This window comes from Biomphalaria glabrata, chromosome 10 (genome assembly GCF_947242115.1).
Source record: "Biomphalaria glabrata chromosome 10, xgBioGlab47.1, whole genome shotgun sequence".
In the NCBI taxonomy this organism is placed as follows: Eukaryota; Metazoa; Mollusca; class Gastropoda; family Planorbidae; genus Biomphalaria; species Biomphalaria glabrata.
In genome coordinates, this window is record NC_074720.1 from 16722746 (window position 1) to 16737605 (window position 14860).

A 14860-nucleotide genomic window follows, 5' to 3' on the forward strand; every position below is an offset into this window, starting at 1 on the left:
GTCATGCATATTAACCAATGACCTAAATTCTACAAAGTCACTGACAGGTTTGGGTTAGGATGTAAGCATGGGCGACCCCCCCTCCCCCCTCCCGCGGGAAAATATATATATATATATATATATATATATATATATATGTGTGTGTGTACATAATAAATCTTTATCACATTCTGACCCTTTCGGAAGACGTTTATTGTTTATTGCAGACTCCCCGCCCTTGCTAGCAAGGGGGTCTGGGGGAGTTCGCAGTGCTCCCCCAGCGCGGGGCGAAGCCCCGCCGCCGAGCACTATTTCTGGTATTGAAGGCCAACAAAATGCATATTCTGAGGTATCTACAGTGCATTATCTTGGTATTAAAAAGTTTTATTTTAAAAACCTAATGTGTTATTCTTACTGACTTAGACCCTCTCGCGCCGCTCAGCGCATTTTCCGCAAGCTGTTTCCGCAACTCTTATTTTGCGTAATTCATTTTGTGTGAGAACATGTCCCGCAATACCTCATGCGACGCTCTGTCACAACCTTACTAAGGATTCGACTCCCAGTTCGGCATATGATTTCTTTGATTTAGACCCGATCTCTACGACTGACTCCTAAAATCTGTCTTAGCCATCTTTGTTGAGACACATTTAATGATTTTCAATTTCGGCAGAAGACTATTCACACTTTATTAATGGAGCCCAAGCCACTGGTAGAAATTTGTAACCTTTCTTGACTACGCTCTTGGAATTACATGCCTGTATTTCGCTTTAGATTTTATATCGAAAAGGAAAGTTTTTTCGTCAAATCATCTGTTGAGGGGTTTTAAACTAAGAAATCTCTGGAGGTTTTTTGTTTTGTTTTTAATTCAAAACCCCATTTAGCTACGATCTTAGAATTTGGTGACTGTAGTTTGCTTTAAAATAATATTGAAGAGAGAGGTTTTCAACTCTAAACGCTCTGTATGGGAATTTTAAACTCTAAACCATCTGGAGGGGTTTTAAACTTTAAAGAAAAAGCCATCTGGAGGAAGGGGATTTAAACTCAAAACCACTTTGGCTACGCTCATAGATTTTATAGTGTGTAATTTGCTTTTTTTTTATATTGAAGAGGTAGCCTACTTTTTAGCTTCAAACCCCAACTGGAGGGGGGGGGGTTAAACTCAAAACCCCTTTGGCTACGCTCATAGAATTTTGAGTGTGTAATTTGCTTTTTTTTATATTGAAGATGGGGTTTATCGTAAATTTTGGAGGGGGGTTTAAATCAAAATCTTCCTCAACTGTGCTGTTGGAATTTGGGGATTTTTATTTTCAATTTTTTTGTTTTGTTTTATAGAAGAGGGGGATTTAACTGCAAAAACCTCTGGTAGGGGGTTTAAAATTCAAAACCCTCTGTAGGGGGTTTTAAACTCAAAGCCCCCTGGTAGAGGGATTTGTATCTCAAAACCCCCTGATAGGGTTTTTTAAAATCTCAAAACCCCCTGGTAGGGGGATTTAAACTCAAAACCCCCTGTTAGAGGGTTTTTAACTCAAAACTGCCTCGGCTGTGCTGTGGTAAGTGATGATTTAGTATTAAAATCTCACCTAAAATAAACAAAATGAAAGCAAAAATCAGTCACTTAATTCCGTCCCCCCCCTGGGGGGGATTTCATTTCGGGGGGGGGGGGGTTTTGAACCCCAAGAACCCCCCCTGGCTACGCCCATGGATGTAAGAAATCTTTAATTCTAAAGGAACATCCGAAACACGTGGAAAATATAAGAACCTGCATGGGCATCAGGGCATCGACAGTTTGTCAGATCTTTACTTATTGTTCTGTGTGGAAAAAACAACAACTTTTTAAATCAACTTTTTTTTTCTTCAAATGGATCGAAAGCAAAATCGGGAAAAAAACTGTTTGCTAAAAATAATCTCAAAGCACTAATCTCTACCAAAAGGTGAACTCTGACTTCCTTCCTTCAATCAAATTTCCTCTTCTACATGGCGCGACTTCATTCTTAACAATCCCTCCGACTCTACATAATAATAAGGTACTCTCTCCATAAGCAGCAACAGCACTTTATGACATAATGACAGACTTCCATACATACCGATGCGATGAAGCTCGTGGTCAGTACAACTTCAGATACTTTCCAAAGTAAGTTATTGTCATCCTCTCCTAAACATAGTATTTAGATCTAGTAATTTTAAACAATAAAACATGTTATCTTATCTTATAAAATACAGACGTTACTTCAAAAAAGGAGATGATTACAACCCACGCGTCATGCATTTAGTCATGCCTGTTAATCAATGACTTAAATTCTGCCAAGTCATTGGTTTTCCTGTCTGGCTCAGGCAACCCATTCCATGCTCTAGTAGCACTAGATTTAGAGTTTAGACTTGGTCTAACTTCTAACTAGTCTTATTTAACAATGATAAGTCGATTTCATCTTTGGTACCTTTAACCTTTTTCCTTTCTTCTCCATTTTATTTAAAATATGGTACTAGATATTGTAGGAGTGTAGTGGCCGAGTGGCAAAGCGCTTGGCTTCCGAACCGAGGGGTCTCGAGTTCGAAACCCTGTAAAATAAAAAACAACAACTGAGATTTGAATTTCGGGATTCTTAGGGCGCCCATGAACTATAATAGTAAAGGTTGTTGGTCGTTGTTCTGCTCACATGATATCGTCGTTAACCGTCGGTCAAACAAATAGATTAGCTTTACACCATCTGCCCCCCATAAATCGCAAGGTCTGAAAAGGGTACTTTATTAGGTCCTTTGCAGGACTGATTTGAATATCAAGTGTCCCAATAGGCTTGGAAAAGTGCTGAACTCCAATAGCCGTTGGTCATGAGGAGTGCTAGAGACCTCCATACACGTTCTTCACAGAGATGATATTTCAAGGGAAAGAAGCTTGTTTAACAAATACTTTCGAAACACCGGAGTTACAGTACGCTTCAATGACTGATATATTTCTGATATACTACACTTAACCCATAGAATTTCCAATAGATCAAATAGATTTGTTTTGAAGAAATGAATGTTTGATCCTTCATGTTACAGAAATACATGCTAAATTAGCTAAGTTTATGAGTCTGTCAAACCATAGTTTAAATGTATCTAGACTCTAGACATGTCTTAACATTCCAATGGCGTAGCGAGGGGGGGGGGCGTGTCCAAATTTGAAAATCCCCACGGGCTCAAGTGGGGCCTTGGCTTTAACAAAAGAACATAAGTCTAAGAAACGAGAATAATAAAGCGAAAACGTTTCTAGGCATTCTTAATATAGTTTGCATCTCTAATAAGGAAGTACCCGATAGTAAAGAGAGAAAGATTGTGTGTGTGAGTGTGTGTGTGTTTGAGAGAGAGAGACAGAGAGGTAGAGGTAGATGGAGGGAGAGAGAAGAGAGAGGAAGAGAAGCCAAAACAAGTAAAGCGATGGTCAAATTGACTTCCCTTTGAGTAACTCCATAGTATTGTAATTAAATAAAAAAATTAATTAAAGCTTTATGTAGCGCTACTTTCATGCTTATAGCATGCTCAGAACGCTACGGTCCAATCTAATTTGGGGGGGGGGGGGGGGAGGGGGGGGGAAATGGGTATCTGGGAGAAGGTTTTCTGTGCTGCCTTTAGGTGCTCAGTAAACACAACTCTGCCTGAGTTGAGTGTTGAACCTCGAGCCCCTTTCATAGGTAGCCAAGCCAAGCTAAAATCAAGCGTACTTAGCCTCTCGACCACGCTGTTATTTTATCCTGTTGCATTATATACAGCTTACATTATGTTTTTAAACAGAGAGAAATAAATCAACAGAATTTTGTGGTACCCGGTATCATAACTTTCTCACAGAACATGCTGCTTGTGATGGAAGATCTATAAAATGTCATCAAACTCACTAATGTATAGACATTTTATTTGGTTTAACAGTTACTCTAATCTTTTAAATCTTACAAACGTTCCCTCAAAGCAGAAGATAATTACGTCATACGCGTAACCACGTGTTAATCTAGTCATGCATGTTAATGAGAGACTTAAGCTCTGTCAAGTCATTGCTTTTCCTGGATGATTCAGGCTTCGATGGTATTGGTGGAAGAGGAAGCCCTTGTACGACTTTGTCCTAGCATATGGAATCAGAAATTTGCTTTATCTTTTTATCTTTCTGAGTGTTTTATGAAATTGTACTTTTGTATTTTTAATATTACAATACCTCCATTCAAGTCACAACTTCATGGAACCTGGAAGTGGAGGGAGGGTGGAAGGTGGAGCCTGGACGTTAATCTCAAAAACGGCTCTAACGATTTTCCTAGAAATTTAAAAGTTAATGTATATCGCTGAGAAAAGAATTCCTAGTTCGTTGGCCACACAGGAAAAAACTCTAGTTTGACCGTTATAATTTTTCAAAGTAAAAAAAAAATGAAAGAAATTTAAATTTGGCAATAAATTTGAATAAAAAAAATCAACATGTTCTAGTCAGCTGTAGTGTACTAAGTTGTTTATTAAATGTTAAGCTTCTTTCAGTTTATTGATAGAATATCTAATTTTTAAAAGATATTTTTACATAAATCTAATATAGATTACATCTAGATTCTAGATCTAGAAGTAGATCTAGATCTTAAGAATTCTAAATCAGCAGTCTCTAACTCAGATTTTTTTTCTTCCAAACAATAAATAGTACTCGCATAAATAAAGTGTTTTGATTGAATAAACGAATCTATTTATTCATAAGAAAAAAATATAAATTTATAATAGTCTTTTACAAAACAAATTATATATACACCAACATTTGTTTAATTTGGTCCGGCAGGGTTTCATATATATGCATGTTTTTCGTATTTTCTAACTATCGCTTTACATGGTTTTAGAAAGTTTGGATAAATTTGGCTCATATCAAACACGGCTCTAAATTTCATTCGTTAGTTGGCTTCTTACTTTAATTTAATTACTTTAATTTTAATTATATTTATGATAGAGAACGCCTTGCTGGCACGAATATGCCGATCCGATGATAGTCAGCTTTCAAAATGCCAACTTTTTTACCTGACTGTAGCAATCTGGAAGACTATTCCAAGCGTCGAATATAAGTGCCTAATCTCGTGGCATTTCTTTTAAAGCTGTCCACTTTTGTTGCGTTACATACATTTCTGGACCTTCAAATCTTCCATCCTGATTTTGAACTCTGTATATTGTCCACCCCACAAAGCTTTACTTTTTAAATCAATCAATAGCGTGTCTAGAGATCCAGTTTCAATTCCAAATGGCTCGATGTGGATTTCGGTACTATTAGTGTTGAGAATATTTTTTTTATAAATGCTACAGTCGTTTTCTTTGTTTTGAATTGCTTAAATATGTCAATAAATTCATCTTTATTTTTTCTTTATAACTGTGCTGAAGTAACTCGTGGCAACAGTTGCACTGGTTTTATCGTAATATTGCTTTACAAAAATAGAAATTGAAGTAATTGACCGCTTTAAATAATTTCTGCAAAAAAGAATATATTTTTTCTTCAAAGCAAATGAATTCTTCACCAAAACATAGACTGGGTATCCAGGAGGTCGGAATACTGAGTCTCCATTTCGATTAACATTGAAACTGACGATGGTACAGTGCTTCTGACAAGATACTGTTAAAAATCTTGATGACCAAATTCATGACCTCAACTATTTCCGCCCGAAATGTTTGGACACAAAGCGCTAATTGGTGTATTATGTAGTGAAACGTAAGAACTTCGTGGTTTATTTTGGGCCAAAGAATCATAGTTGCTCCCTTTTTTCTGTCATACTTCTGGCTCCATCAGTTGCTATTGAAACGATATTTATTATATTGTCTTCAAGGTAGTTTTGCACGACATTAGCTGTATCTTCTCTAGTTTGTCACGAGGGCGGTAGCAATCCTAGAAGTTCTTTTTTTGGATTTTGGGAAAACATATAACTGACAAAAATGTCAACTTGTGCGTGTCTTTTATATCACAAGACTCGTTTATATCAAGTGATAAGGCAGAAGAAAGTTGAATATCTTCCACTTGCAAATATGTTACATTTCAAGACATGAGGGAGGGGTGCGCTGAAAAGCGAGTGGCTGAGAGATAGAATCGAATCAGAACGATTTTTAATGGGTTTTTTTTTCGATAAAATAAATAATATTTGTGTATGGAACTAAAGAGCCGCAGCTTAACATCCAAAGAGCTGCATGTGGCTCGCGAGCCGCAGGTTGCCGACCCCTGCTCTAACTAAATCTAAATGTCTATATAATGAAAGTGCCAATAAGTAATACAATAATGACAATTATACAAAGTAGCTTTGACTTAGTGAATAGCGACATTGATACATCGAGCTGACGGTGCAAAAGTACGGCTTGACTAAAGAAGTGGTTTTTTTTTATTTATAATTTTTTTTTACATTTTTTTATTTGATATAATGGAGGTATTGTCATTCTTAAAAAGAATTTTTTATAAAATTTTTTCTTGTTTTTCATAGAGATGTTTTGGTAAAGACTTTTTGCAGACATCGGGAATATTCCTTTGTAGTTTCTTTTTGTTCGACAGAAACGCAATTTCTCGCCGGTTTAGCACTGGTGTCACACATCACAGACCAGGAAATATGGCGCCATTAAACAAAGCAAAACAAAAAAAGACGAATGTAAAATAAATTAGGTTTTTATTTTTTGAGAACAACTGATGTGTAGGCAAAAACATTATGAAAGTTAAGATGAAAAGAAATTCATCAGTTTGTTCTTTTTCTAGTGTATCTTATTATCTTGCTCATACCATCTGCAAGATACTCTATTAGATTCTGTTTTAAACCTAGAATAATGATATAATGACCTAATCTAGATTCTAGAACCAAGTTGAGATTTAAATTTAATTCTAGATTAAAGTTACCAGCCAAGTAAACAAAATGATCTAGCTCTTTGTCTGAGGTTCGACGTGTTCTTTATGTCGTATGAAAATTTATTTATTGAACTTTTTTTTTGTAGCCTACAGCTTTAAAAAAAATGTAGACCTAGACTATGATACTCACTATGAACTAAGAATATATATAAATAGTAGTTTTTGTTAGCAAGTGTTTAACAAAGAAATAGTGCTAACACCAGAGATCTAAATTTTCTAGATCGAGCGTTAAGGGAAGATCTAATCAAAGACAACTAAGCTATGTCTTATAATTTGGGTCTTCTAACTGGAGTGGAACATCGATCTCAAAATCTACAACAAATGTTGAACACACAAAACTCAATGTCTTGGTAAATAAAAAAGGAAAGCAAAAAGAAAAACGCCGAGCGGACGGAGTTATGTATCAGGTAGTCTGTTATAAATGTTACGCATATATATATAGTGAATTGAATTATCCAATTTGATTTCATTGCGTAAAACAGTTCCCTTGTTACCATTTAAGTAGTAAAGTAAGGAAAGTTCCCCTTTCAGACCTTGCGGTCTATAGGGCAGAGGATGTAAAGGTCATCTCTTTCTGTGGCCTACTGTTAATGAGGGTGTCATCTGGCCAGCACAAGGACCTACCGCCTTTACTTTTCCCCAACTAATCCCTGGGTGGACTCAGAGGCGACCAAAAATCCTAGCCCTCACCAGGATTCGAACCCAGGACCCCCGGTACGAAGCCAAGCGCTTTACCGCTCAGCCACAGCGCCTCCTCTTGTTAAGATTATACACATTTAAAAAAATCAAATTCAAACCTGAAACATTGGTATTATTTTGTAAGACTGTCTGACTTCCATAGTACATAGGAGCAGGAACAGGAGCAGGAGCAGGAAAACAGAAAGGTAGCCTTTTCGTGTACCCATCTTGCGGTTGGGGGGGGGGGGTTGGCTATGATGTAAAAATCTTCCATTCTGACGGAACATCCGAAACACTTACAAAGAAAAAAACAATGTTTTAATGACAGACTTCATTATTTTGTGCTCCAAATATCTCACTGACATGCATTCACATTTGTATGATCTAATTAAACACAATAAAGCCAATTTGTTTAGTGGCATATAAATTCATATTAATTTGCGCTGCAAATGACAAGAAGTCAACCCGTGATAGGTCGTATTATTTTGTATCCTTAACATAATCAGCAACGCTTCATTGCCAACCCGTATTAGAGCGTATCAATGTAGCAACTATTTTAAATCCATTTAATCATCATATATTAGAGCGTATCAATGTATATATTAGAGCGTATCAATGTAGCAACTATTTTAAATCCATTTAATCATCATATATTAGAGCGTATCAATGTATATATTAGAGCGTATCAATGTAGCAACTATTTTAAATCCATTTAATCATCATATATTAGAGCGTATCAATGTATATATTAGAGCGTATCAATGTAGCAACTATTTTAAATCCATTTAATCATCATATACTAGAGCGTATCAATGTATATATTAGAGCGTATCAATGTAGCAACTATTTTAAATCCATTTAATCATCATATATTAGAGCGTATCAATGTATATATTAGAGCGTATCAATGTTGCAACTATTTTAAATCCATTTAATCATCATATATTAGAGCGTATCAATGTATATATTAGAGCGTATCAATGTTGCAACTATTTTAAATCCATTTAATCATCATATATTAGAGCGTATCAATGTATATATTAGAGCGTATCAATGTATATATTAGAGCGTATCAATGTATATATTAGAGCGTATCAATGTATATATTAGAGCGTATCAATGTATATATTATAGCGTATCAATGTATATATTAGAGCGTATCAATGTATATATTAGAGCGTATCAATGTAGCAACTATTTTCAATACATTTAATCATCATATATTAGAGCGTATCAATGTATATATTAGAGCGTATCAATGTTGCAACTATTTTAAATCCATTTAATCATCATATATTAGAGCGTATCAATGTATATATTAGAGCGTATCAATGTTGCAACTATTTTAAATCCATTTAATCATCATATATTAGAGCGTATCAATGTATATATTAGAGCGTATCAATGTATATATTAGAGCGTATCAATGTATATATTAGAGCGTATCAATGTATATATTAGAGCGTATCAATGTATATATTAGAGCGTATCAATGTATATATTAGAGCGTATCAATGTATATATTAGAGCGTATCAATGTAGCAACTATTTTCAATACATTTAATCATCATATATTAGAGCGTATCAATGTATATTGTTACGTATTTCTGAATCTTCTGGCTAAATGTATTAGTAGGCACACACATAAAAACACTGGAAAGAACTTGACGACTCTACTTTCAGTTTCATATAACTTTAATGACTATTAACTCTAACAATTCGTGACTGTAACATGTAGCGTAGAAGACTGTACAATATCTGTCAGTTTACAGTTAGCTATACTTCGTTGCAATTCATCTCTTCACTTCGTTACAATTAATCTCTTCTCAACTTGCATCGAGTCGTACACATTTCTTTTCCACTTGAGCCGCACACGTCTTACATCGTCTGTATCGACTGTAACGGCTCACTCACGACTGACTTTCACATTAACTCTCTGGCTTAAATAGAGTCCCTAATCGCTCCTCCAAAGTTGTACAAACACTCCTAGTATCCTCTGGAATAACATGTGAGGAAACGTCACATCCTGTCTTTATTTATACATGTAGATTCCAGAGAACACCCGCTGCAGTGTCATCAAGCCGGGGTCACACGTAGTGACCTCTATATGTCACTGTTCATTTGTAGCAATATATTAGAGCATATCAATGTAGTGACTATTTTAAATCCATTTAATCATCATATATTAGAGCGTATCAATGTATATATTAGAGCGTACCCATGTAGCTTCTATTTTAAATCCATTTAGTCCTCATATATTAAAGCGTATCAATGTATATATTAGAATGTATCAATGTATATATGAGAGCGTATCAATGTAGCAACTATTTTAATGATTTTTCTAACATTCTAAGCCACAATTCACAGCCAAGGACGTTTTGTAAAATGTTTGTAAGCATTCTAATCCCAACCCGTGTCATGGCGTATCATGGTAGGTTACAAACAGCCTAATTTCAAATAGTTTTTTTTTTATGTGGTTTACTCCACGAGAGTAAAGAGATAAGACTAAAATATTGCTCAGCAAAAATGGCTAAGACAGATTTTAGGAGTCAGTTATACAGAGTCAGTTATACAGATCGGGTCTCAAACAAGGAAATCCATTGCCGAATTGGGAGTCGACCACTTAGTGAGGTTGTGAAGAGCTCGGGTACGCTATTCTGCCTCAACGTGGCACCCGGCTGGAAGCGATTACTTGAGGAAGTGATTAGGCTAAATGAATAGCAAAACAAAACTCCTTTGGGAGTGCCCAAGGGAATGCGAGAACTTTACCATTGCACGGTGCGGTATTGAAAGAGAGCTTCCACGTCCCTGTCGATAATCCATGCGCCGTTTCACAAGGGACCGTTACTATAATGGCGAGTCCTTCACGGTTAGCTTGGTACAACAAAGGAAAAATAACGGAGGTTCCCGGTGTACTCGGCCTTCGGCCATACATTCTAGTCCATGCTCCCGGAGTGCCAGATATATCGGAAATAGCAATGCTTTACATAGGCATTGACTTGGATCTCTTCCAGACAGAACGGTTTTGTTCAAGCAGGCTTAAACGCCTAGAGCTCGAAGAGCCTTCGGCTCAGTTTTTTAACAATCACACGAGTGTGAAAAGCGTCGCATGAACTTTGTGGAGACAGCTTGCCGCCCAGTGCGCCGAACGGCGTTGGAGGATCTAAGTCTAAGTTACTCCACGAGAGTGGGCTTTTGCAAGTGAGATTTTCAGCCTTTGAAGTCCTCACATTGAGTTTGATGATGTTAATGATGCATATCATGTCAGGACTTATCAAATATTTGTTTATTTCCCCAGGAAAATGACGATAAAATGTTCCCTCTTCACTCTGCCTACCTGGGCTCATTTCTACAAGGAAATATCAAGAGAACTGGATAAATCTAGATTATGGATGAATCATCACGAAGCCGTAGACTTCACAGTATTTGAGGTCAAGATTTGATGTTAGAGTCATTCATGGTTTTATCCATTCTATAATCGTTATTTTTTTTTAAAACCAAGGTTGTTGTTTTTTTGGTAGTATTTTTCTTTATTTTTTCTTTTATTACATTACATAAACCATGTAAGACTACATTAGCTGAAATGCTCATTAAAGTGGAATATTGATATCAGTCGGTTACATTCTAAAATCTGGCATTAACATTGACCAGGACCGTTTAAAAAAATAGAATACATTTATTACAAAGTTTATATCAATTCAATACTGTCTGCCTGTCTGGTCAAAAGTTTGTACACGTCATTTCTCCCTCACCCAATCTTGGATCAAGCGGACATGTGGCACATTTCTTTCTTGTACACGTCATTTCACCCTCATCCAATCTTTGGATCAAGCTGACATGTGGCACATTTCTTTCTTGTACACGTCATTTCTCCCTCATCCAATCTTGGATCAAGCTGACATGTGGCACATTTCTTTCTTGTACACGTCATTTCTCCCTCATCCAATCTTTGGATCAAGCTGACATGTTCCACATTTCTTTCTTGTACACGTCATTTCTCCCTCACCCAATCTTTGGATCAAGCTGACATGTTCCACATTTCTTTCTTGTACACGTCATTTCTCCCTCATCCAATCTTTGGATCAAGCTGACATGTTCCACATTTCTTTCTTGTACACGTCATTTCTCCCTCATCCAATCTTTGGATCAAGCTGACATGTTCCACATTTCTTTCTTGTACACGTCATTTCTCCCTCATCCAATCTTTGGATCAAGCTGACATGTGGCACATTTCTTTCTTGTACACGTCATTTCTCCCTCACCCAATCTTTGGATCAAGCTGACATGTGGCACATTTCTTTCTTGTACACGTCATTTCTCCCTCATCCAATCTTTGGATCAAGCTGACATGTGGCACATTTCTTTCTTTTACACGTCATTTCTCCCTCATCCAATCTCGGATCAAGCTGACATGTGGCACATTTCTTTCTTGTACACGTCATTTCTCCCTCATCCAATCTTTGGATCAAGCTGACATGTTCCACATTTCTTTCTTGTACACGTCATTTCTCCCTCATCCAATCTTGGATCAAGCTGACATGTTCCACATTTCTTTCTTGTACACGTCATTTCTCCCTCACCCAATCTTTGGATCAAGCTGACATGTGGCACATTTCTTTCTTGTACACGTCATTTCTCCCTCATCCAATCTCGGATCAAGCTGACATGTGGCACATTTCTTTCTTGTACACGACAAAACAAGAGTTAATTTTAAAAAAATTAACCAATTAATTAACTATTGATAATTAATTATTTTTGTTTGGTATCGAACAAGGAAAAGAAATTGTACTTGACAGATGTGGTGGTATACGCTGAATTGGTCCCTTTATACTTTGTGTAGAGAATTGAGTCGTCGCTTAAAAGTTTGAAATTAACAATAGATAGCTATAAAGTCTTTTATGTTCATAGTTTCACTGGTTCAATGTACTGACTTGAGGGGAGACCTGAGTCCTCCAGTTCGAATTGAAGTTGCACAACTTTTTTAAAATCTAAAATGTATTTAAAAAGCGATCACGTTAACGTTCACCCAGAGACCCCCTTTTCTCCCCCACCTCTCCCAACTATGTCAGGATCATTGCGCACTGAGAAAGCCAAAAGCATAAAATTGAGCTTAACAAAAAACAATTGGTAAAATATTTATATTTGCACAGATTTATTATTGTTAGTCTGGATCTATTACAAATGTAATGACATGACACGATCCAAATTAATGGATATAAATTTTGTTGTTGTTGTTTTTTGAAAGTATTTGAACATATTTGTCCCTGTTTTCTGGTTGGTTCTAGTTCGGCAAGAGGACGGTGTTCCTCCAGTCACGTCTGTGTCTCTTCACTCTCACCCTGATCTCCACTTGTTACGTGTACCCCTCCATCCTGTTAATCAACCCTGGGATCTCACCTGCAGCGCCCTTCGTCTACATGCACACCTGGTTGTTTACACTTCTCACCTGCCATCAGATGTTTGAAATCATCGCTCTGGTCTATTGCTACTACAAAGTGCCCACTTGTGTTCTCGGTAAGCAAGTCAAAGATACACTTGTGTTCTCGGTAAGCAAGCCCAGTCAAAGATACACTGTGCTTAAGGATGGGTTGTGGAAAAACGATTTTGTGTGTGACCTAAAAGAAGGAAGGAGTCAAAACGTCCAGCAGTGCTATCAAATGATTATATAAGGGCTTTGGCTTCCCTGGTGCTATTAGAGCATGGAATTCGGAAAGGGTTGCCTGAATCAGCCAGGAAAACCAATGAGTTTAAGTGTCGATCATAGTAACACATGTGTAGGCGTGGGAAGTAGTTGTTACAATTTGTTGAAGCTCAGTAATTAAGTCAGTTCCAGTGACTATTGACAGGGGAGACAATTTAAAACAAATATTCTATTTGGGTTTATTATGGTTGCTTTTCTTTATAGACATTTTATTAGTGCTTTTTCAATATTATCTATAACTTCGATGAGAATATAACAAAAAATGTAGTCTTAGATCTCTATCTGGGAATATGTGTTAACATTAGAAAAGACTTAAACTGTCGTGAATAGGGTTATGCTCCAAACTACTGTTAGTCTTTGAGATGGCTATCGACGCAAAACCTTGATAATATCTGTTGATTCTACTACGCAGTGACCAGTGAGGCTAGTTCCCGATTCCCTTCCCTCCGGAACATGTGTTGCTTCTTTCTGCTCTGCCATGACGAAGACAAAATATCACATGTTAGTTGGGGCAGAATAACTTATAATTAGCATTATTTTCTCTCACACTTTTGTTTAAAGACTTTTTTTTTTGTTAGTTGATATGTTTGTAGTCACGTTAGTTTTGACTTCACTGGTAGTAAGACAGAATATTGTTCTTGTATTGTTTTTATAAAGACAATATTCAGACAACAGTTGTATGAAATCTACCATCACTTGACTAACACACTATTCAGTCATCAGTTGTAGTTTCAAATCTACCATCACTTGACTAACACACTATTCAATCATCAGTTGTAGTTTCAAATCTACCATCACTTGACTAACACACTATTCAATCATCAGTTGTAGTATCAAATGTACCATCACTTGACTAACACACTATTCAGTCATCAGTTCTAGTTTCAAATATACCATCACTTGACTAACACACTATTCAGTCATCAGTTGTAGTTTCAAATCTACCACCACTTTACTAACACACTATTCAATCATCAGTTGTAGTATCAAATCTACCATCACTTGACTAACACACTATTCAATCATCAGTTGTAGTATCAAATGTACCATCACTTGACTAACACACTATTCAGTCATCAGTTCTAGTTTCAAATCTACCATCACTTGACTAACACACTATTCAGTCATCAGTTGTAGTTTCAAATCTACCATCACTTGACTAACACACTATTCAATCATCAGTTGTAGTTTCAAATCTACCATCACTTGACTAACACACTATTCAATCATCAGTTGTAGTATCAAATGTACCATCACTTGACTAACACACTATTCAGTCATCAGTTGTAGTTTCAAATCTACCATCACTTGAATAACACACTATTCAGTCATCAGTTCTAGTTTCAAATCTACCATCACTTGACTAACAAACTATTCAGTCATCAGTTGTAGTTTCAAATCTACCATCACTTTACTAACACACTATTTAATCATCAGTTGTAGTATCAAATGTACCATCACTTGACTAACACACTATTCAATCATCAGTTGTAGTATCAAATGTACCATCACTTGACTAACACACTATTCAGTTATCAGTTCTAGTTTCAAATCTACCATCACTTGACTAACACACTATTCAGTCATCAGTTGTAGTTTCAAATCTACCATCACTTGACTAACACACTATTCAATCATCAGTT

General features: G+C 36.5%; 1 protein-coding gene across 3 annotated transcripts in view; it reads left to right on the forward strand.

The window, feature by feature from the left end:
- The first annotated feature begins 1921 nt into the window (after positions 1-1921).
- LOC129928710 (uncharacterized) overlaps positions 1922-14860 on the forward strand; it is a 39623-nt gene continuing 26684 nt past the window's right edge. The window contains exons 1-3 of one of the 3 annotated variants that reach the window (XM_056044227.1): positions 1922-2110; positions 10815-10947; positions 12802-13030. In XM_056044227.1, coding sequence (XP_055900202.1) covers positions 2043-2110; positions 10815-10947; positions 12802-13030 — 430 coding nt within the window. In that variant the 5' untranslated portion in view covers positions 1922-2042. Of the gene's footprint in view, positions 2111-6523; positions 7246-10814; positions 10948-12801; positions 13031-14860 lie in introns of those variants that run through there. The other 2 variants (XM_056044225.1, XM_056044226.1) reach the window with 2 other exon arrangements.